Source organism: Poecilia mexicana, unplaced genomic scaffold, assembly GCF_051168715.1.
Source record: "Poecilia mexicana isolate PSO_F unplaced genomic scaffold, ASM5116871v1 scaffold_20, whole genome shotgun sequence".
In the NCBI taxonomy this organism is placed as follows: Eukaryota; Metazoa; Chordata; class Actinopteri; order Cyprinodontiformes; family Poeciliidae; genus Poecilia; species Poecilia mexicana.
This window is the reverse complement of record NW_028263389.1, coordinates 4509896-4535198: the sequence shown is the minus strand read 5'-3', so window position 1 is coordinate 4535198 and position 25303 is coordinate 4509896. Positions and strand designations below refer to the sequence as shown.

The 25303-nt window shown below is 40.8% G+C and overlaps 1 protein-coding gene across 1 annotated transcript in view; it reads right to left on the bottom strand.

Moving 5' to 3' along the window:
* LOC148153315 (inactive double-stranded RNA-specific editase B2-like) overlaps positions 1–18379 on the bottom strand; it is a 139392-nt gene extending 121013 nt beyond the window's left edge. The window contains exon 1 of the mRNA XM_088001157.1: positions 17428–18379. Within this exon, the coding sequence (XP_087857283.1) occupies positions 17428–17530 (103 nt within the window). The 5' untranslated portion in view covers positions 17531–18379. The remainder of the gene's footprint in view (positions 1–17427) is intronic.
* Positions 18380–25303: the final 6924 nt, after the last annotated feature.

Here is a 25303-nt window from a genome sequence, read left to right as displayed (position 1 = left end):
CACACCAAAGGATTAGCATTTTCCTTCAACTGTACAATTATGCATTTGTGACTGTAACATGATAAAATGAGAAAAACGTCAAGGTGTGTGTATACTTTAATGCAGACTTTAATGCCACATATTTTAACTAATTTGGGTTAAGATTTTAGCACAGTAAACTGAAAATTTAAAACGGTATTTGCGGATGTATAGGTTCTTTATGATGTTTATTTTCCATTTTCTACATACAAATACATGATAGTATTTGTAATATATGAAAAAAAATCTAAATCTTGATTTTTCTCTAAACTGACTCCTGCAATCAAGCAAGCATTTCCGTTTCTGCCAAATGTTCTCATAATGTGTCCCTTTCTTCTCCTCTCTCTCTTTTTTTGTGGGTGTTATATTCTTCAGGTGCTGCTTCTCTCTCTGGAATAAAAAATCACAAACAGTGTTATTTGTTCAAGGCTGCATGTGCCAAGCATGTTTCATATCAACAATACTGGGCTCCTCTACTAGTTCCCCAATCTGCTAGATTCACACAACAGTCCTATTCTTTTGCCGGAGTGCCTCCGCTATTAGTGACTGTGGTTGTGACACCGCCGCTTCCCCACGGCATCATTAAACTCTCATCCTATTTCGCCTCATCTGAACAGATGAGGTGAGGGTGGCTGGGAAAACTGTTCTCCTGCGTATCCTCGCTGGGATCAAAGCTGCCTTCGTTCCAGGATTCTAACGACAGGCAAACGAAAGACGAGAATTAAAATTTGCTATCCGAGCTTTGCTTTTTCCAGCTTACTGTAGTCAAAATAATGGTAACGCATTCCCCAGTTTTAACAAAGCTTCAGTTCATATACCCTCTGACTCACATTGCATAACAACACTCCAACTCACAGGCAGGAGGTCTGTGGGTGATGTTAAAAGCTAATCTGCTGGTGGGTTCATGCTTTTCCAAATTTGTGCCAGAGATAACACTTTTATTCCAGCTTTCAGCCTTTTATAATGAAACTGTTAATAACGCTGTTAAAAAAGCACAGTTATTGTTATTGCATATTTAGACCCCGCACTCCAGTGTCCATTGATAGCATAATCGTTTTCACAAGCAACAATGCTGTCTGTGAATAAGTGGCATTTGATGGTGAAATAACATTTAAATGAAGCAATTAAAGCCAGCCTGATACATGAAAATGCTCTTCATTTAGTGGAAATCTTTCAGAGCTCTCCCCGTTCTGCTTTCAGAAATATCGGGGTGGCTAACGCTCAGACGACCGCTCTGTGAATGTGCACTAATTGTGTATTCTGTTCGTACTGGGAAGTTGGATCGTCTGAGTTGCCAGTCAGCTTTAGCTTTACAGTTTAAACTAGCAAACCAACTATTAGCAAACAACTTTGTTGAACCAAATCTTTTAACTGCGCTCCAGTTGGATTAACAAATTAGATGGACTCTCCATTTTGTGAAATAAATATCATGCTAGCAGGTTAACCTAGCTTTTAGGTTAAACTAGCAAAACAACATGGGTAAATGTTCACACAATCTTACTTTTTCAGGATGGCATATTTCTGTCAGTTTGGTAAATTTCAATAAAAATGTTATAGAGAAATACTGAAAATAAATTATTCAACTTTTTTTTAAAGCTAAGTAGCCTACTAAAGTACTTAGGATGTTGTCTTTAAAAAAGCAAAACATAAATCTGAACAGATTTGTTTCAAAGGTAGATTTGATCAGTGGTACAGATTCCACTACATTTTAGAAACACCAAAAATATTAACATTTACAACAAAAAGAAAATTTGTAAACTCGCCATTTCCTAGAATTCCAAATAGGCTAAATATTTTCTAATTTTTATGTGATGTAGAGTTCTTTTACCAAACAACCACACCAATGTTCAATTTTGTGCTTTCAACTAACCTTTCTGATGGTTTCACGTTATTTGTAATAAGCTGCAGACAGAAAGCTCCTTCCTTTATGTTTCCTTGTTGCAATAATGATATAAAACCACAGAGGTTTCTGTAATTCATGGAAATTTCTCTTCTTTTGCTACAACCAAAGAAAGTCAGAAATTTACAATTCTCTGTTTTATTTCGTGATAGTGGGTAACTTATTGATACATTACTGCAAATGTCTAAAAGAGACAAATCACAGATACAAGGTACTAATAAAAGCAGGAAAACATTTTCTACAGCACTTATTTCATCCCTTCAACATTAATAGAAAAGAAAAGCAGCGATTAAACAACCACACGGTGTGTCTGCCGCAGGAGGGGGGGCCCTGCGGCAGACTGGCGACCTGTCCAGGGTGTACCCCACCTCTCACCCGGAACGTTAGCTGGAGATGGGCACCAGCAACCCTCCCGACCCCACTAAGGGACAAGGGTGTAAAGAAAATGGATGGATGAATGGATGGATGGATGGATGGTGTGGGGTAAGACCAGCTAGACTTGACTGCTAGGAAAACATACACAGGAACACCTGGGGTGTGTGTTTGAGGCTGCGAGCAAAAGGATGTCTATCTGTGTGTATTCCAGCACCAGGAAGGCACATTTGCCTGAAGACTAATAGTCCTTTGACCTCGATATGAACCAGCAGCCCCTGGTGAGTGATAACTCATGACCTGGTGGACTGGTAGGCTATTCATCTCTCACGCTGCAAAGGATGAATGCGATGATGAACGCGCTCACTCGCTGCCATTTAGATAGCCCTGAAGTCACAGCAGTGACAAACTATCCAGACACAGCGAACCTTGTTTACTCTGTCTGCCAATTCAACAGCAGGATAGCACTGTACAAACTCAAACTGTGCCACAGAGAACCAGAGGGTCACCTCAGAACAACTACCTGTCCCAGTGATGCTGCTAGCTTACACTTTTGCTTTACATACCAATACGTAAAGCACACGCAGGCCAGAATTAAGATCTGATCAATTTATTGAAGAGTTGCGAGAAGAAAATGATTGTTGAAAGAAAGCCGTATGAAGTCTTGTCTGGCACAAGGCATGAACGGGATCATTAATCGTGTAGAAGCAGGTGCTCTAGTCAGACGTGATCAGAGACGTGAGTAACGTACTTTCCAATTAGGCGTTTTTAAGTGTTGGTCTAACACGTAGGTGTCAAACTCTCGTTCTGCAACTTTTAGTTGCATCTCTGTGTAACTGGATCATTAGCTTGATTCTACAAAACTTGACTTCATGCTCAGTCATTTGATTCAGGGGTGTTGGACGAGGGACACATCTACAAGTTGCAGGACGCTGGATCGACACCTTCGTCTGATACATAAAAATCCAGCAAAAAAAAACAAAACAAAACAAAAAAACATTGAAGTTTGAGGCTGTAATTTGGTAAAAATGCAATGGGATGCACTGAATATGGCAATGTCTTAGCATTATTAATTGCTGTGCATAACGTCACATCATGTAATAAATTCGACTGAACGTAAGTTCCACCCTTGCTACGTGACGCCTTGGTTTTGCATCCTAAAATGAGACTATCTATGAAGTGAGGCCATTTCCATATGTTTTGTTGACTATCTTTTTGCTTTGAGTCTCAGCTGTGGCCGCCAGAGAGGAGAAACTTTGCTGAAACAGTTGCCAAAATGATAAGAGCACCTGCAGCCCAGAGAGGTCACCACACTCAACCCACAGCCACTTCTCTGTGTCTAGGAAGTTAATCTCTGTGTAACCAGTGTCTCTGGTTAGCATCACAGCGCGTACACACAGGCATGGCGCTGCACCCGTTTGAGCGCTCCGCGCTCGGTTTCTCATACGCACTCGCACAAGCACCCTCTTAGAGCACTGATGGTCCATTCAAATTAAAATGAACTTCCATCACGCTAATAGGTGGAGTGGAGAACAAAGCCCAGGCTCTCCGCAGTCAGCAGGAATACCAGGAGGATTATCTCTGCAATCGTCAGAGCTATTATCATTAAACCGTGTTGCCACTCTCCCGCTCTGCAGCAAACCAACAGGGCATGCCAAGTTTTCTGCAGCAAAACTTCAAATTAGCTTAGCTGACGCTTCAAAAGCATGTAATGCTGGAAAAATACAACACATTAGCAGCTGGGATTTCTGTAATTTTGTTTTCTGTGGGATTTCTTCTATTTCTTATTTAAATGCAACGGGATGGTAAGTAGCTTTAAGAAACAAGCATCGTTTTCTGATAAGTATGCAAAACTTAAATTGAGATTTTCTTTTCCCCAGAGTCTCGACTAGGTGTAGGTTGCTTTTAGGTATGAGCGTATGTCAAAGCTTTAAAAATGTACCGTTTCAAAACAGCTAAAGAAAGCAGGAATTACTGAGAAATTCCTACAAATTAAAGATGAAATGTCAAAGTGACCAGTGTTTTGTCCAGCTAAAAGTACAGATACCAGGTGATGGCTTTTGGCAAAAATAGTCCATATGGTAAGAAAAGAATTAAAATTTTTTTGATATTTTTACTCACAAAACAAATCATACTTTTTGTTCTTTGTAACACGACAATAGCCTGACCATTGCCATCCTGCGTAATCCAACTAGATTCTAATCTTGCTACACAGGCAGTCTTGGCTTTCTCCCATTGACTTGGATTCCTGCAGTAGAATTTCAAACGGGCCAATCAGCGAACAGAAGGAGGTGTTGTGAAAGATGATGTCGATTTTCTGAACTGTTTTAGGATTGCAATCTGCCTGTAGCGGTGGTGGTGGAGGAAGTTAATCAAGTCGTTCAGTCCGTGTTGGCCACACTTCCAATACTTAAGTTAACATTAACAGCCATCTTGTTCTCTCGTTGCAGTGGGAGATGGTCGTTTACAGTGCAGGCAATTTCAGGTAAGCTTTATAGCAACGAATACATACGTTAGCAACTGGGTAAAACTTAAAACTTCAACATAGTCTACACCTCTAGAAAGCAGTCTTATCGCAATAGCTGAGAGTCCAGACCCGCTCCACGAAGCAAGTGTGTGTAGAAAACATAATTTTACACATACCTTGGCAAACTAACATTTGATAAAATGAGCAAACATTTACGAGTTTCTTGCTACACAGACATGGGTATGAAGGCATACTAAGGTTTTAGAAGTTGCATAGTTGCACAGTTTAAGGAAAAACTTGCTGTAAAAGACATGAAATGATTCTTCATGCCTCTTTGCTGAAAGAATGCTATTACATATTTCTCACATGAACAGATCTACTTGGCCATTTGGAAATATGGTCCAGTCACAAAAAAACACAGGCCATAGAATCTAAACCCACTACTTTTGTTGAAGCTGTGCTTTAAATGAAAGCAGCTAGATAATGCCATGATGTTTTTTTTTCTTTTATATGTGTGTTAATATAATGGAACCACTGCATTTCTCCCTCAAGGCCGCTGCATCATGAAATTCTTCTATCAGTTCATGCATACTGTGACACAGAGAAGGGTCTTTTTCTCACATATTTAACTCCGATTCTGAATTAAAAATCATTTCCTTTCATCTCTTCGTCTTAACCAAAATGCCACCCCATACTTTTAACCCAAAGAAATGACAGAAATATTTGAAGCAACAAAAGAAAACAGCTTCAAATACCACCTAAATATCTTCTCGATCCAGTCTATTTCGCCTTCGTTCTCATCCGTTTTTGCAGGTATAATTCGAGAGCACAATGTAATCTTTCAGGAAATTTAATCTTCAGCTCTGAAAAAAAGTTGGTAAAATTAAAGTTCATAGCCGTGTCAGGTCTCAGAGAGAGAGAGAAAACTCTGGATAAGAAAAGCAGAACAAACAGACAGGTAGTTCAGAAAAGTAGATGTACTGTATGGGATTTCTCCCCCCGCCCGATAGCTACCTTGGGTCTAAATATGGAATAGTGGATATGTAGGTCCATCTGTTCCAGCATCTCAGGGACGCTTTCAGCCTCAAGATATCCTGTCTTTGTCCTTTATGCAAGGCAACATTTGTAGCCGCTGGTTCTACACACCCTTCACCCTTTACAAACATCTACAGCCCTGAAGCGCCGCTGACTGCAAGGGGTGAGGATGAAAATTCTCCGTTTTGACACAGCCCATCCAAGCAGACCTCTGCCAACGCAGCTTGCGTGCATGCACGCGCGCGCCTGTGTGTGTTCAAACAATTCAGCTGAATCCGACTGGATGTATGCTCAGGCCTTATCTGGGGGAAGCCAAATACACTCGGAGCTATCGGAGGCAATGGATGGCTGATTGGAACTCTTAGTTTTTTCGGGTAAATGCAAACACATCTACTACGCTCCAGCACTCCAAGCTGTACAAATCAAAATCACGGCAGCGGGGAGAAAAACAAACACCGCGGCGTGCGACTGCGGAAAAAAGTTGGGAAACAGGATGTTATCGCAAGGATCGGCCCAGAGGTAAATAAAAACTCCAAGCTTGACCAATGCCAGCCAACGAAGTGCTGATCCGCACAGTTCATGCAGTCAAAGATTATGTATTTTTTTTCTTTTTAAATATCTTTTCAGAGACTTGAGAGATAAGCCTGAAAGAAGAAGACCCGAACGGATGATGGGATCGATGGATGAGGAAGGGATTTACTGCGGGGCGGAGAGGGGGTTTTATGATGGTGTTAGGGCAGAATAATGAGGCAGAAGTTTACATTTATCCCCTCATCAATATGTGATAATCTGACATTTAGCAAATCTATCTGCCAATTCTCGAATTAACTTAATGTGATTTCCATCTCGCCACAATTAGCCGTCGTCACAGAGTGAATCAGCGTGTGAATATGCTTGATACTTGTCACTTAGACTTAAAAAGGGATGAATTATGCAAAATTCCCATTTTGCACCTTTCTGTGCTTCCATTTGAGTTTCCACTGGTTCTAAAATCAGACCAAACATATTAAAAAAAAAACAACAAAAAAACACCCAGCTGTTTTTTGGTGTCTGGAAAACGAGCCGTTTCAAAATCCTTCAGAATATAGCGTCACAAATCAGCAGGGACAGTCACTCACCCAGCAACCCCAGCTTGTGATTAGCAACCCAAGCTGAGCTCCAGCTCGTTTAGTCAGCTGGTTTTACTGCTGTATGTGTTGTACAATGGCTGCTAAAAAGGACAAGTGTCTTGTTGTAGATTTACCATCCAGAAATTACTTGCAATCTGGCTGCTAGTGCACAAAGCTCAATGTAGAATATTGTCATAAAGATTTGACCGGTCCATTTTTAGTATTGCGATATTGCTGCTTGTCTAAATTTAAGGTCACAAATAAAAGTTTCATCGTGTTAACTAAAATGCCTAGTATTGTCAAAAGATTTTTATTGAAATAGATGTACATAGAGTTAGGGAACAAAAGCAAAACCCAAATACACGTCTGTTCAGTGTATTGTCACTTCTTGCCAGTCTGGTACTAATAAAGTAACACTTCAAATCTAAAAAGTTATTAGCCAATTAATTTACCAGGCTATTGGTTAGCTAGCCTCCACTCTGCTGCTTGTCAGGGATGTCTCTAGTGAGCGGTGTTCCTTCAGCTTCCAGGCCATTTGACTGAAACTAGAAGATTCTTTTATATCTTTTCCAGCATTTCTTCAAATTAGCTAGTCTCAGGAAATGACTGATGAACTGCACAGGTTAAAAAAAGAATTGAAACTATTTTTCTTGGCATCATTTTACACAACAAAAAGCTAGCATTACAATAGGCAGTACACAAACTTTTTGACCCACTGTACAACAGATTAAAACCACTTTCTTTAGCCCTCAAGGGGAAGAAAAAAGAAACATGCTGAACAGCAAAAAAGACCAGCTAATTACTCTTCTCTGCTCATTCACATTAATAATCTACAAAAGATGGACAGCGGTGATTATTGTGATTGAGTGTCTTCCTCTGCCCAAGTTGAGTAAATGAAGGTTAAAACAAGTTTTTTTTTTTTTTTTTTTTTTTTTTTTAGACAAATGGACCTGGCTGCAGTGCTCTCCCCGTGCCCGCCTGGTAACAAAAAGGTGTAGGACTTTGCCAGAACCTCTAGAGAGAGAACCTCTGGAGAGGCCCTCTTGTAAAACACTCTTCTTTATTAATGGAAATAAATGCCATTTGCGGCCTACACCTTCACCACCCCACCCTGGAGAAAGACACGTCTATTCTCCACCAAAGTCCCCTTCATTAATGTTATCTCTAATAGGCACAGAGTCTGATGGCGAGAGCGGCGTTTAAGCTGCTTCATCCAATTTCATTATTCCATATGAGGCGGAGTGTCAGTGCTAACTTTGCAATGTCAGCACGGCACACACTGCTCTTGTCCTGTGCTCTGGCTGAGGCATGACGTTAAGTTTAAAACATTTAAGTCAGGTGGAGTTGACGGCTATTCAGATGCCGATCATGCGGTCGGGATATTTTTTATTTTTTCCCATCCCCCACTTCCAAGCACTTTTCAAACGGCAACTTAATTCCTGGCTAACTCACTGTATGCGAAAAAAAAAAAAAAAGAAGGGGAAAAAAAAAAAAAAAAAAACCAAACAAACAGAAAGCCCGCTTCTCAGTGCCCAAATTCAAAACACCTTCTTTGGCTATTTGTGGCTTATGAAATATGTGCCTCTTCATGGTAGCAGCTACCGTGCTGCGAGTACGACCGAGTAAGCCAGGAGACAACAATAGCATTGTGCAACGCTGCTAAAGTGGGAGAAAGGAAGGAAGGAGGTGGGATTAGAGGTGGAAGAGAGAGATAGAAAGAAAGGAGAGGGTTGAAGAAATAGTGAAACTACCGACCGTCAAACGATGTGGCCTCTCTCCAGGCATGATGACTCAGGGATGATGGCACAGTTAGAGCTAATTAGGATCATAAACGGGAGGAATGTTTTGCCACTGTGATGTGTGGGGCGCTTGCCTGCTACTGGCAGGACTTCACATTAGACACAAGAGCTTGTCTAGATACAGTGCATTAAATAAAAGATCAGATGCCCTAACTGGACTACCACCATGAAAACTTAAGACTGTTTTAATTTGACTGAATCCGTTTCTCTTTAAATTCGTCTGTGGTTTTAAATTGTTATTCTGTTGTAGAGTTTTAACTCTCAAAATAGACGAGTCCCTGTAGAGGTTGCAGGAATGCTGCTAAATTTGCTGCTACATTAAAGCATGGCTTTAATTTTTTGGTGTGCTTGAAAATGTTAGCATATGCATGCTCTTGATGCATATATGCATTATACACAAGACAAGTCTCAATGTCTTGCTTATTGTTACCATGCACTGATTTAAGCTGCTGTCACACTGACTACTATGTTACCATTTTTGTTGTAGTATTAATAAACATGTGTAATGAAAGTCTAAAGATGAGGACATGAAGCTAATTTTATGAAACATTTGGGGGTTTTTTTGTGTTCCCAGTTTGAATAGTGCACTTTTATTGGGATCAACAATGTGGAATGCACACTGTTCCACTGTGCAGGAACAGACCTTTGTCAAGATAAAAAAAAAAGAAAAATCTGAAGTTTCTATGAGCATTCGAATTGGTCAGATAATTATTCCACTAACTACTCAAAAAGTTCGTCATTCCATCAGTTTCTAGCATCCAGCACCCTGAGAAGAGTGAAACTTCATCAATGCAGATCGAGAATGTGCATAGCATGAGATTAGATTGTCAAATGCAATATTTGACAACCTGTTGGTAGTCAAATATTGGTGATGTTGGATCATTACTTACAGAACACTACATATGTCCCTAGTCATTTGAAAGAAGTAAACAGATAAAGTTTGTCTGGATATTTTTTTAAAAAAAGTTTTCTTTTTTGTTTGTGCCTCCTGTCCACATGGAGGCAGGCAGTGAAACTGACTTTTACAAAGACAATCCAAGTAGAGATTTTTTACAAACTTGGCTTTGACGCATCTATCTAAACTTAGCATGAGTCCAATTTTGATTTTTGTAACCTCCTGTGTTTTTTTCCTGCACTACAAGCAATTAACAATGGTACAACTTTGAACATCGTTTCCCTTTGTATTGAGAAAATAGAGAAAAGAAGAGTCAGATAGTAAAAACTGAAGAGGATGTTTTGGATGTTGTTCTGCATTTTTATGTCTTCAATTTTGATGGTGGTGCCATCTACTGGCCCTACATAGGTATTTTAGCTAGCATTTCATGTGGACAGACTTTTTCCCACATGGAGATGAAATGCAACATAAGATTACGCTCCTTTCCCTTCCTTTTGAATCTGGAATTTAAGTTTATGTTGCTTTGTTCTGTAAAATTGAAACGTTGGATTTCGGTGCTTTTAATTCAAAGTTATTTGCATGCTCAAAATAAACTGACCTGAAATTAATAACATAACATTTGAGCTAGTGTAGTGATCCCTAAAAATGAAGACTTCTACACAAGGGATTGAGGTTCTATGTCCAATACAGTCACTTCTTTGCTCTGAAAATCAGATATGTGCTTTTTGACTGCTGACTCTTAACATCTTATTGAAGCCTTTCATCAGATGGGCCTTTTAGCACTGAGGTACATCAAGTTTTGTAAATGTGGTGCACCAAGCCATATTTGGTGCTCCATAAGTTAGTTTCACTTTTTTTTTTTTTTTTTTTTTTTAAAAAAGGGTATTCAAAGCAACTATAATAAAGACAGTAAACAAAACTGATTTGGACCTGCTGATGGAGCTTAGAAATGCTGTTTGGTTATTTACAGACCACAAGCTTTACTCTCCAAAAAGGCTCATTTCCAAGCTGCTTTGGTGTGTGTGCTGAGAAGTTCCAGAGCTGCGTTTCCAACAGCGACAACCCGCTGCGCCGCTCGCGTCCGACCCCGGAATCACCTGGCACTCACTCCCAGGCGGCTCCGCTCCATCTTCCACATTGTCAGGCCCCTTCTAGTGGACTGCGGACGCACAGACACCGACAGGAAGCGATAACGTCTTCCTCCCTGTTTGTTCATGAGGACTGGCAGCTCCCCTGCAGACGGCTGCACACCCGTACACAAATGCTCAGGAGTGACGCACACACACACACACACACGCACACACACACACACACACACACACACAGTAACAGACACGCAAACAAATTACCATACGGAGGCAGCATCTGATACACTCCAGAGTTTTATTTTCCAACGCAGGAGCGCACACATTAGCGGCGCGGCGCTCTCGCAACGTCTTCCCCTGAAGTAGTCGTCGTTTTTCGAAAGCTGTTGTGGACAGATTGATGGAGCGTAACACATGACTAACTCAATTAAACTGTTTGCGTTTGGTCGTCATGACGACAAGCGCAACAAGTTATTACGGCGTGAGTAATACCGTTATCTTTCCAACTGTGGGAGTCATAAAACAACAGACTAATTAACTTAAGTGTCACCTTTTGATTTTTTTTTCTTCTAAATCTGCATCTGTTCTTTTGATACTTTTGTTTTATTCTTAGCAGACGTGGCCGAGGCGGCCCACGAAGAGTCCAAACGTTTGCACCAGTGAGTCATTTTTCTCCTCAAGTTATTTGTTGCTCCTGAACTTTAAGCACATTTTTTTTCTCTTTACCACGGAGCTGAATAAAGCCAGAAGGGACTATTACAAGATAATTACTAATTATGCAAATGCACCAAAGTTGTGCTATTCCCTTTCTTTGGTCATTTTATCTGCTGTCCTCATGAGACCACAGTCAGGAGAGCTAACCTTTTTTTTTTTTCCTTTCTCCCGTCAGCTAAACGCGCGGTCACTTGGAGGACGCGGCGTCCTGAGCAGACCGACCTCTCCGCCACTCCCCCCACTCCCTTTAATCAGGAAGCGTCCCGTAAATTCACAGAGCCATGCGAGCGCACACAGCAGAGCGCCGCGCCGTTTTCCGCCGGCGCCGACCTTCATTAACCTCATAAATGCCAGCGGTGTTCCCACCACAGCTCCTAATGCCATTATCAACACCGGCACAAACAAATGTGGCAGAAGAGTTTCAGGGGCCTAAAAAAACAGGAGAAAAAAAAAAAAATGGCGCTCCACATCTGCAAAATATCTCTTCCCCACGTCCTCTCATGACACTCGCTGTGACATTGGGGCGTCCCAACACGGAAGCAGTCCCACCCCCTCCGCCCGGCTTCCCTTCCTGCTGTGATTGAACCTACATTAGTAAACCGCTGGAGCGAGTAACCCACACGATGCTCTACACGCGTGTGCCTTGATGCAACTCTGCGTGGGCCTACGCCGGAATCGTAACGCCGCTGTGTGTACATGTTCGCAGACACCGTCAAAGTTGGTTTTTATCCAGGAAAACTGAACAAGTTTGATTAAAAATAGCACTCGCAGCTCCAAAAACCAGAAATCTTTCTTCTTTCCCCATCCCCCCCCCTTTTTTTACTCCACTGATCCTTTTCCAGTGAGCTTTGGCAATGAGCACATTCCTGACTTTTCTTTTTTTGTATATATTTTCATTTATTCCTCACAGCTAGCTTTTTATTGCTGCTATCATTCAGCCTCCATGTGCTCATTGTGCTCCACATTACAAAGACTTGTGTTCTCAATTTGCATGCGTTTGTCACTGTGCTTTGTGCCGTTGCTTAAAAATTGCTGTAGCGGTTACAGCATTTCCACTGAAATATTGTTTTGTTGTTTTTTTTTTCTTTAGGTTTTTTTTTTTTTTAACTCTCACAATCTGACAGATGATAGCGGGGAGGCAGACAGGAAAATGACTGGAGAAAAAACAGGCTTGACACCGAACGTATGTGCATGCAGCTGCTGGAATGGAAGCGGGGCTGTTGCTTCGAGTTGGCAAGACGCAAAACGAGACATGAAAAATGGATTTTTGTCAAACCTTTCCTGTAAAAAGAATTTAAGCGTTGTTTGAATAAGGGCAGAGAGGGTTTAAAAGAAGTCAAACACAAACCTGCACTTTAAACTCAAACACAGACTTGGTTTTTTGTCTTTTTGGGGAAACATCTTGACTCCTGTTTACATGACGTTCTCTTTTCTCCTTGTAAAACTAAGTATGTGGCAATATGAGATTCTCATGGTACAATTGCTTAAAAATGCATAAATATAACACAGTTTTACTGTATTAACCAAAAAAAGAAAAAAAAAAAACACCACCACCCATTCGTCCATCTATTGTCAGTACTCAGGTATCCTCTCGGGGTCACAGAGGTCAGGGAGGTTTGCATATTTCCAATGGTAATTGAGCAAAAACAGGAATGCACTAAAGATGTGCCAATCTGATTTTAATATCTATATTGCTCTCAATTTTGAAAAAAGTTATAGATTGGTATCCGTGACAATGTGAACGATCCATAATACTTAAGTGTTTGGTACTTGATGTGGAGTTATCAAATAAATTTGCAACTCAGTACATTTATGTCTGTTTAAAAAAGGAAACTTTTTAATTGAACTGGTTTTCTGATCGGATCGGTATCGGCCGATACTTAACCTCAGATGTCTGCATCGGTGACGGAAGTGGGAAAAAAGGTGGCTCGGTGCATCGCCAGTGTTCATGAAAAACTACTACTGCTTAACAAATATAACTCTAACAGCTTTAATAAAAATAGTTTTGTAAAGTAGAAATGCAAAATAAACACCTAATAAATGCAGCATTAGTTTTGAGTGCATACTGAGATTAGCTTGTTACTAAATCAGGCTATAATCAGAGGCCTTGGCCTGCTTTCTGTTTCTTAACAGATTCTCCATCTGTACTTTTAAAAAAGGTGCTACAGTGATAGAAGTCATTTGTACATCTTGGTTTTTCACACATTGAACTTCTCTGCTCCAAAAGAACCTAAGAAGTTACCCTTAAAGATGACTTTTACACCACTTTAAAAGGATAAAATGCTTTTTTGTGGTTTTGAAACCATAACCTTTTTACAGATTTAATGTACCTTGACTGCTGTATCTGGCCCAAGGATGCTTGCAGACTTTTTGTTTCATCTATATGAAGTTATTCTTTTGCTGTGAACATGGATATTCCCACCACACACACACACACACACACACACACCCACACACACGCACACACACACTGCCTGGTTTAGACTTATCAGTCTAAAGTAACATTTTAAAACCTCGATATACCTTCATACCAGTAACTGACCAATGCCTGCCAAGGCGGAAAATGTCTGGATTTTTCTAAATGTTTTAAAGTTTTAGTGGTTAGGATGAAACAGAGTCATACTCTGTCATTTTAAACTCCAATTTTCATGACAAAGAGCTTCCAATAGTTGCCATGCTTCATCTTTAAAAGAAATAAGGTTTGCTTAGAATATTCCAGTGCAAAAAAACAGAAAAAAAAATCTACATAGAAACCCATTTTGCCTGCCAGAAAAAGCTCCTTAGACATAGTAATAAATCTCTTGGACCAAATACGGATGTGTGGATGTTAAAAAGCGCTCTCCTGCCTGACCTCTGACCTCGACTCGACGCCCCCCTCTATCACTGCTGGCGGTGCTGAAAACTGAACCGCCTGCAGTTCACGCTCCCTTATTCCACTCTGGATGTCACACAATAAGGCACCTGTCTTCCGGGGGAAGTGGGGGGGGGGGATCGGATGTGGGAAGACCCCCATCATCCTGCGTGACCCGACCCTCATCTTTCCCATCCTTACCCCTCTCCCCCCCTCCTCTCCTTTAAAAAACCCAAACCAGACTCCTCTGCTGCCGCCTCGCTGCGACTGAAGGCGTAAACGGTAATTGTGACATAAATTATGTTACACACTGCGTTTTTCACGTTCCCCCCTCCCGGTACTCTTGATGACATGCTGATATACTGTACTGGGACCACATCCTGATAAGTGTAGCTATAAGAAGAATAAATAAAAAAGCAATGTTGGTACATAAATCTCTGGATTGCTTTATTTTTGTGGATAAAGAGGAAGGACTGTACGCCACAGTCAAACCGTACGCAGATGATTGACAGCTATTGCAGTGCATCCACTTAGGTGTTACTGCGCCGGATTTTATTTGTGTTAGTGGCATCCCTTTGGAGATGCTAAAAGGCTGTGATTGATTAAAGGCCGGTCATAAATAAACGCTAAACCGATACGGAGAGAGGTCCGAGGAAAGGAAAAGGGGGTTGTTGGAAATTTTTAAAGGTAAAGCTGGGGGAACGCAGTGATTTCTAGGAATTCAAAGCATTAACCAAATGGTGTCAGACTGCCAAAAAAAAAAAAAAAGAGAGATAAATCCCTAATCTTCACTCTGGGGTTATTTGTTTTGCCCATCAAAAAATGAGCAACTTCAAAAAAAAAAAAAAAAGTGAAATTAATAGAAGCTGCAGCCTTTTGAATGCACACAAAGGTTTTAGCGAGTCCATCTACAAATAATCTGCAGCCTTTTCAAGAGATTAAGCCCTAAATGCCATGCAGTAATCCCTCTGACTTTTTTTTCCTCCTTCTTTTCGCTTTAAAATAATTGTGTGAAAATCTGAAGATGAGAATCGTTTGGCATTTCTGAGGAAAAGATTTGACACCAGGAGGAAGAAAATGAAAATTTGGCCAGGCTTATGGATAATCTGTGCTGAAGTCTGAAGTCAGGGGAAGAATAAAAATAAAAATAATAATAATAATAATAATAATAATCAGACGCTTTAGGAAACACATGAAAACAGGGAGAACATATCTAAAGTGTGGGATCCAGCTCCGGCCACGGACACAGTTCATTTCCAAACGGCCCCCTGAGCCGGGGCCCCTTAATGTCCTGTGTTATCAGAGTGAATCAGCAGCGCTGCTAAATTAGCCCTCACCTCGCAAACACACACACACACACACACACACAAACCCTCCAACCCCCATCTCTCGCCTCCCCCAAAAGGCCCCGACGGCTAATGTGCGCGCCGGCGTTTGTGCGGCGCTCATATGCAATGCTTAATGTTGTGGAACCAATTCTGTCGTTTCCATTATGTAAATACATTTGCCTCGGCACTATATTTTATGTATTGTCTCCCTTGTCTCAATTACTTGGGCTATTAAAAATCAAGAGGTTATGGAAATTAAGTTTGTGGTCGTCTGTTTTGCACTTTGATGACGGGCGGAAAAAAAAAAGTGTTTACGGGAGTTCGTTATATGTTCGCTCGCAGCCGGATACGTCAGCTTCCGTCCACGTTCACATCAGTGTCTCGGCAGCACGGACTGCACCGTTGTCGTGGTGTCACGGACACACAGGGCTAAACGTGCTGCAGCTGGTTTTAATAGAGGTGCTTAAGACGAAGAAACGGGCGAAAAGATACAATCATTTATCGTGATGCAACAACACGAATTTGCTTTTGACATCTTAATGATAATTGCTGAAATGCTTTAGGAAATAACCTTCAACGTGCTGCAGGATTGAAGCTTCCACCAATTCTTCTTTCCAAAATGTCATTCTGTTGCTTTTCTTTTGCCTTCTTTTTTTTTTCCTGAAGTGCAACATAAAACAAGAGTGAAATTACCCAGCAATCACAGATCGAGTCGAACGACGGCCGGCAAAGTGTGGTCAGTTCTGCAAACGCAGAACTATCTGGCGTCTCTCGGTGAGAGGCAGAGAGGTGCAAATGCTTCATGAAATGAGGTTGTTTTTATTATTTTTGATAGCATGCATTAGTCTGATGTAATATCGTTGGTAAAGACGGCATAAAACCGCACGGCAGTGTGAGGGGTGGGGGAGGGGGGAGTTGGATTTGTTTACCATGAAGCCCCCCCATCAGAATCCATTACAGAGCTGGCTGCGGCGTTGGGAGGAAAAGTCAGTGAAATCAGCATGCTTTTCTGTTCCCATTATGAATCCAGCTGATTGTTTTACACTCTATACTAATGTACTCGATTGGGACTCGTTTGAATGCACTGAAACTGATTTGAAAAATTTAAACTGAGTTTTAAAACTATATATAATAATTAAAAAGGGGTTCAGGGAGGACTTGAATTTTTTTCAACCTCCTTTTTCCGTTTCCTTTTTGACATGCAGGGCCTTGATTGCTGGTCCAACATGTGACTTTTTCTGGAGTGCTGGACTTACAAAGCCATGAGGAGGAATGCATTTTATGGAAGCGAGGGGGGCAAAAGGGCACCCATTAGGAAAATTATCAGGATTATCCCTGCAATCTTTCTGAGAGATCTAAATATAGTTCGCACAAATGTTGATTTTTTCGTCTTAAACAGAGGGCATTAAATATGAAATAAGAGTTTAAAAATTAGATCTACTGCAAAGAAATAGATTAAACGATTCAAAAAATAGAAATGAGGAAGTTAGATGCATCCAACTTCCTCAGATGCATCCATGTAAATTATATATATATGATAAAATTTCTTGGAATTTGTACATCTTGGTTGAACTAGTAGTAATAATAAATGTAGTCCAAAGTAAACTTTAGAGCAGAGAGACTGTATGCGCCGCTGAAACAGAGACCTTAACAAGGCGGCCGGTTATTTGTTCGCTTATCGGCGTTTCAACAGAGAATTTCACCGCGCGGACAGTTACGAAGCGCAGCGCGCGAGCGAACGATGCGCCCCGCCGCCGCGCGCCTATTCAGTCTAAATGTGGGGGAAGAAAGAAAAAAAAAAAAAAAAAAAGAGGGAGGGGGGAAAAAAACGGGAAAACTAAAAAGTTCCCGTACCTTTTCTCTTGGATCGCCTCCTCCTCCTTCGCTTCAGCTTGCACCGGACCTGGCCGCTCGGAGCGCCCGACGCGCGGTTGCCGTTTCCAAGTACGGATGCCATCAGCTCAGGAGCGGAGCGCGCGAGCAACTTGGAGCCGACTCTCCTTCCTACTTGTCTCGTCAGCCTCTCCGAACAACGCCGCGTCCTCCTCCTCTGCTTCTTCTTCTACTCCCTCCCTCTCTCTGTATGTATACAGATATCTCTCTCTTTTCTTTCTTTTCTTTTTTCTGGACGAATATTATCACCGCGCAGGGTGTCGCTGTAGAAAGTCCAGCTCCAGCCTTGAGCCCGTCGGATGTGAAGCCTCTGTGCTGTCAGCACAGCCTGGCAGCTCTCTGTCTGCTCCGCTCCGCTCCTCTCCTCTCCGCCCCTGCAGAAATTTTTTTGGCATCAGCCACTTTGGGCTCAATCATGCAGGACGCTTATCTATTTGCTGCCGAGATTTCTAATTAGGGTCCAATCGCGGCTGTTCGAGTGGGTGTGACATCAGCAGCGACACCCACCAGCACCACACACCCCTTGTTCACCCACCGCGGGTATTTGACTCACTTCTCTCACTTTTTTTTTTTTTAAAATCCTTTCTCGTGTTCGGAGCTTCCAAGTTCGGTGATGTTTAGCATCTGTGCTCTAGAACTTCTCCCCCTGTGTGCCACCCTGCAGAGGAAACTTCACTGCAGGGCTAAAAGACACCAAGATGCGATTCTGAATGCAGATGAGAGGAAGAACACAAAACCTCTCCGCAGGCCTTTCCCTCTTTCTTTTCCTAACGTCCTGTTGTCTCTGCTTTTTAAAAAATTAGTTTGCCTGCTCGATGATTTTTGGATTTTTTTTTCTTTAGAATTTGCCAAATGAACACCCTCTCGTTCATAAAGTCGGGAAAAAACAGGCACAATTTAGAACCAAAAATCTGAAAAGCACAACACTCTCCAGGAGTGCCTTTTCTTACAACGATTGTGTCTTATGTATCTTTTAAACAGTCCGATGTTAATTTCACTTTCTGATGGGGATGGAAAAAAACGCATCCCCCTCAGTATGATACTGCCACCACTGACCTGAGTTTGTTATAGGAAATCATCTGTTGTGGGTTTTGTAGGGTTTTCTTTATGTGTAATTGATCGTGGGGGAACAACCACATCAAAATAAAAGGATGCAAATGAAGTTTCTTCTTTTAATAGTAAAATAATGTAATACATTACATACACCCTATATTTGCACACTTACAAACCATTATCTGACTCTGAAATCAATGTAAATATCATGAAATGTTAAAATTTAGTTTATTTTGAAAAACTACCACCACAAGGTACCTCAGGGAAGTTAAGCTGAATGAATTTTTAGTTCAAGCCTGTGAAAACGACCCTAACGTCAGCGTATGTTGTGTTTGAATGTAGTTAATATAGTTTGGCTTACCAAGCGCAATGTTTCAGTCAGGTTTTGAAGGCTCGCTTGATTATTGTTTTTAATCAGTAACGTCGTGACACTTCCACGTTCTCAGAGAAATAAATCACCGGTAATCCTTAGAAGGTTCAAGGCTTTGGATGTCGATTTAAAACCAAACTTCTCTACAACTTCCTCTCTGTTCACCAATCGGCAGGAAGTCCCTGTTAGTGGTTTGTTCTCTAACAAACCTCTGAAGTCTTCGCAGAACAGATGTAGTTTTAGTAATAATTTCACTTCGTTGCCTACATTAATGGGCGCTTTGTGTACTCCTCAAGAAACAAAAACACAATTCATTTCCTTTTCCTATATTTATGCGCACACCTCATTCTTGGTGTTAACAAGGGAAACAAAAAAACAAAAAAACGTGAAAAACTTCAAGGGCAATGAAGACAGTACAAGATGAAATTAGTTCCCTCTTGAGAAACCACTTCTAGCTTTGACACCCTCTTGGAATTTTTTTTGCAGGTAACCTTCAGGAGCCTCACAAAGGTAAAAAGAAAAACTGTGTTGTGGACACAAAGTTTGAAGATTGTGACATTTTGGCATTTTTGTGCGAACGCACCGTGTCGAAGCTTTCACAAAGCATTTGTGTTTTCCGTTGCTGCGGGTTGTTGTGCTGTTCGCCTGGCCTCTGCGGCTGAAGGTCAGCTTTGGTGTTTGAGGTGGGGGGGGGAGCGGATGTGGGGGCACTACATGCACATGCAGGTACATGAACACACGCAGATCTTCAGGCAGATAGGTTGTAAAAATCCACACAGAGAAAAACTGACTTGCTGTTGCCTTCATTCCATTTCTGTGTTTGTTTCTGTTGAGGCTAATGAGGCTCACCAAGCAGGGTGGCATGACTTAGAGCAGGGGTGCCCAAAGTCGGTCCTCAAGGGCCGGCATCCTGCACGTTTTAGTTCTTTCCCTGGTGGTAGTAACAACCTTTTCAGCATGTCAGTGTTCCTCTTAGGCCTTCTACTGAGCCATAATTTGATCCAGGTGCGTTAAACCAGGGAGAGAACTAAAACATGCAGGATGCCGGGCCTCGAGGACCCACTTTGGGCACCCCTGACTTACAGGGTGGCAAAAGCATGCAATAAAAATAAATTAATTAATTTAAAAAAAGCTGACCCTCTTCTAGACTTTTTTTTCTCTCTTTGTGTGTATGTGTCCTATCCTGGTACCTTAAGTAAACCATCTAACATGTCAAGTTACCTTACTAACTGAGCTACATAAGCTAACTTTTAGCTTACGTAGATAAGCTAATTGTTACACAAGATAATCAGGTAATTATTAGCTTAGATAAAAAAACTAATACCTTAGTTTCCCAAGCTAATGAGATTCCTCATTAACTTAGTTACCCCATATAGGTAGTTTAGCTACCTAAGATACCTATTAGCTTAGTTACATATTAGCTTATGTAGCTAAGCTAATAGCTGGTTTAGTTTGTAGTTACTATATCCTAGGTAACTATTGTCTTAGTTACCCAAGATAATAGTTACCTAATTATCTTAGGTAACCAAGTAGTTACATAAGGTTAGTTACCTCAGAAACTATACTAAGTTGCTTAGTTGTCTAAGCTAGGTACCTTAGCTTAGTTACCTTGCAAGGTTATCTGGTTAATTTCCTAAATAAGTTACCTAGGTAATTAAGCTAGGGAGTTACATAGCTAAGGTAACTTACCCATCTAGGTACATACCTAAGCTATTTATTTAATTTAGCTTAGGTGACTAAGCTAATTACGTTACCCAGCATTTATCATCTCTAACAGAATAAAGTTTATTGCATTTCTAACAGAAACACATTTTATAGCATTTACAGATGATAAAATGCATTTCTTTGCATTTTATCATCTCTAGTACAAAATATGAAACAATTGGGAATGTTCATACAAAGGCTTGTAAATTATGCACTGAACATAATTTCAAGATTTATCTGGGAGTAAAACACATTTTAAGTTGCGTATTAAGCATTTGTTTGCAGAATGGGCTTCACTAGGAGAGGGCTCACCCAGGGAACCATTCATGCACCGCAACCAGTCTCTTTATCCTAACACCATTCCAGCTCTTTCAATTTGCATGATGAAAAGGGAAAAAAAATGTATTTGCTCTAAAAGCATGACATGTTTGCTGAAGTCAAGCTGAAAAAGTCACTTTGAGGCCCTGGCAGCTCAGCGGGGAGAAAAACTTCCTCTCAGACTGAGGAAACAAAAGGCAGAGGGCGGTGGGAAAGGGGTGGCTGGGCGGTCCGCCAAGCCGCAGTCTGCCCTCAGGACACCCACAAATATCCATGTAAATTGCAGTTTAGGACAAATCAATAAAAGTGACAAGTTGCCAATTCCACTATCAGGGCTGTAATGAAGGTGAGCTGGTTGTGCAGGAATCGTGCGAGGGGGATAGAGGAGGATGTGGGGGGTTCGGGTGGCGTTCATAGATAACAGTGAATGGGTGAAGTGGTTTGGAAGTACATGTTGCAGAGGGAACACAAACACACTGACGTTGGAAGGTCACTGTAGATTGTTGTCGTCTCCCAGCAGAAGCATAGACTCTGTCCCAGTTTATCCCTGTTGTCATCGGCTACATATACTGCATGTATATCTGCACTTGTTCACTCACAGCAGGAGTTCAACACTAGCTTACTTTTCCATTGATATTATAATTGTGCAAATTTGACATTTTGAAAATAAATTTGCTTAATGGAAATACACCCATATTGAAAACACCTGTAAGTTTTGGCGCCAAGATGAGGCGGGGTTTGTTGGCCACATCCAATTTACTTTATTTCGCAAAACTCCAATGAAACACTCTTTTCACATCACGAGTCATGTGATCATCAACCAGATGTTGCCACGGATGCAAACCTCAAAGAAGACAGAAAACCGTAGGATGATACAGTTTCTTTAAAAATCTAAAACCCACTTTATGATCTGTAGTTAAATTTGAAATACTTGTGCATTTATACTTATTCGTATGCATATTCATATATATATCTATACTTAATACACTGAACCGAGACCTTTGATGGCTTAATTTGACATTTATGATGCCCCTACTGTAATCATAAAAACATAAAGAAAGCAGATTTTCAATACCTGTGTAAAGCAGTCACGTTGGTCTGCGAGGCCTCGTGCACGACTAGCACTTCCTGTTCGAAGGTTTGGGAAGGCTCTGACCTGATGGCGGTAGATGGAGCGGAGCGGTTCTGCTCAATTTCACAGGATCCGTTTTGGTGCTTGTTGGTTGACATGATATCCAAGAAACTTCTCCAAACAATGGAACAGCTTGTATTTGTCTAACTTCAGCCCGTGTTGCCGCAGCTTCTGCAGGACACTCTCTAGTCGCTGTAGATGGGTAGAGAAGTTTGGTGAGAAGAGTTTTATGTCTTCCAAATGTATTAAAACTGATTTACTGGTTTCAGTCAGTGCCCATTTTAGCAGTTCGCCCAGGTACGACAGCCACACCTCAGAGAATAAAAAGCAAATATTGATGTTATTACGAAATGAAAGTTATTTAAAAGGGAAACTGCTGAAATCTATCCAAAATAAATTGAGTGGGTGGGTTGGGTGTTGGTATGGGTTGCAGAAGAAGGGGGTTGCCCAGGGCCCCACTCGTCCAAGATCCCCTGTTGGAGCCTAGCATGCGTTTTTAGAACTGTTGATAAAACGGCTGCAGGCTAGCCAAAAGTCAGCTAAGGGCATCAAACCTGCGTGTGAAAACTCTTCTGAAAGCAACACTTTTTTTTCTCATGTTTTCTTATTTAGTCAAACACTTGGCATTAGTTTGATGTCATATCTGTGGATTAAAGAGTTAGATTGAAATTGTGATTACAGCAAACACGTGGCAACAACTTCTCTCCCCCTCCGTCATCAAATCAGACACCTGCAATCTAAGATAAGGGGTTCAATCAGAACACCTCTCAAACACGTTCATTTCCTGCACTCCTGATTAAGATTTTCTTAAATATATATTTATGGAAGGTGTTCTGAAATGGAGAAATAAAAAGTTTGCTTTTCTCCCTCTTTTTTTTATTTTTCAGTGGCATTCAAAATTACCAAAATAAATATTTTAACACCTTGTCGGAGCTCAGGTAGCACCGTCTCCATGGTAATACACGTGTTGCTCTAATCAGAACGCTGTAATTAACAGCTTTTTTTTTAACTCACTGCTGAGAAACAGCATGTGTTAACATTCAACGCAGAGCGTTTGGCCCCTGAGAGGTACGCAGCTAGTACAACAACTCTCTGAGTTTTAGCTTATATTCAGCATGCAGTTGGAACCACAAAATTTAATGTATTTTATCTGGCGCTTAAATGAAAGAACACAATTAATGTACAGATCGGAAAAATAAAATAAAATAAAAATAACAGTAAACAGAATAAACCTGAGGGCACAACTGTTTATCTAAATCTATATGTTGTTAGGACAGAGTCTGAAGTCTGTGGCTCTTTAATGGTTCCACAATAACTTTGCTTGAAAATAATATATAATGAAAATGTTTTTTCTTTTTAAATACTTTACTTATACATTTTCAGACATATACAAAAACAGTTAACACCTCCAAAATACATAAGACAATAAATAACATATGCAGTCGTGGCGCAAAAACAAAAATGAAACACCAACATACAATTAAGAATAAATCATGTAAGTTACATCCAAAAGCAAAACGTAACTCACATTATAAGCTATACATGTAAGAGTCGTTCACAGTTACCAATAAAGCACAGATTGAACTATCACTATGAACTTCAATATTGCATTTAACATTCTAATCTTCATGCCGATTGGCTCTGCTCGCTCAGTTTTCAACACTGAAAGCATTTATTTAACCAGTTAACAGAAGGAGGTTGAAGAATAATAAGGCTACGGCTAAATGAGACCGTTGAATGGAAACTGCCACCACTTTCAGAAGTCGACTGGGAAAAATGTCCATGTTTAGATGGCCTGGCCGAGGAACCTCGAGTCAGTTCATCCAAGTTATGAAAATGGGTAACATTTTATAGTGACAACTGGCTTAATAAGCTCAAACATGGCAGCCATCTTGAATAAAGTCCACCAATCTCAAATTTGTAACTAATGGGAAATATGAAAAACATTACCATCTGCTAAATTTTATGCTTGTAACCACACTTAAAAGATTATTACAGTTACACGTTACTCTGTGATTGTAACGTGACAAAATGTGAAAAAGTTCAAAGGCCTGCATCAAGCACCAATAGAGACACTTGGTCTGCCTTGCCTTCAAAAGGTTAAGTTTTTTCTCAATGAATCCTCCTTTATCAGCTCTAAAAACAAAAGAAGAATGGAGAGAACTAACCAATTATGACACAGGAAATTAGTCTGAAAACTGTCAAATCTTAGAATAAAGTTGTCACTCCTTGATGGAAATACTGTGCAGAGGGAAAGCGGGTCTGCTGCTTATCGACCCTCCCAGCCAGGTAAATGTAGTGATGGAGGCTTCAGAGGCCGCCCTCATCAGTCTCCGGGTGAGTACTGACTTTAAGTAGTTTTTTTTTTTCTTTTTCTTTTTTTAAGTGGTTGGGTGGTGGTGGGACGGATTAGGTGGCGGTGGCCTTATCAGGTGCACAGGCTCCTCACAAGGCGGGTGGCTGGGAGACTCACACGCAACCTTCATCTTCCCTCCACAGCCGGTTCGCTCCTCAGCCTCTAATCCACGGCGAGCGGCGGCAGCACTCTGCTGCAGTGAGTCTGGGCGCACTGGCGCAATGTGTGTCGCACACACACACACACACACGCACACACACACACACACACACACACACACACACACACACACACACACACACACACACACACTCTGTGCAAGTAACAAGCAGTAACCAGCCCATGATGTGTTACAGCTGCTGTTCCTTCTTTATGCTGATAGTTGTTGCAAATTTTGGAAAAGTGGGATTGAACCGTAAGGTAAAATAGGTCAGTCTGTTTACGAAGACAGGTGTGATCTACAGCAACACAACTCAACCCTCTACCTGCTTGTGGTTTTACTAACATATTTTTTGTTGGGTGTTTTTATTTTTTTGGCAAAAACACAAAAATGCCACTTTGTAGACAATTTTAGGTGCTTTCCTTGAAACCTTTTTCTGATGTATTTCTATGTATTATTGTGTTGTTCTTGAAGTTAACTGAAATGTACTCAAATTAAAGCTAAATTTTGTCACATTTTGCAACCTTTTGCCACTGTAATCACATTATATATATAGTTGTAAAGTCTGGTGTAGTAATAGTGATCGTCTGAGTTACGTTTAACAAAAAAATAAAAATAAAACAAAATATCTATTGTCTCTTTTTGCAGATGTCATGAAACAACATGTACTATTTAAAAAATAATAATTCAGATATGTTTGCAAATTAGTTGTAACTAAGCACTAGTGATTATATTTTACTCAAA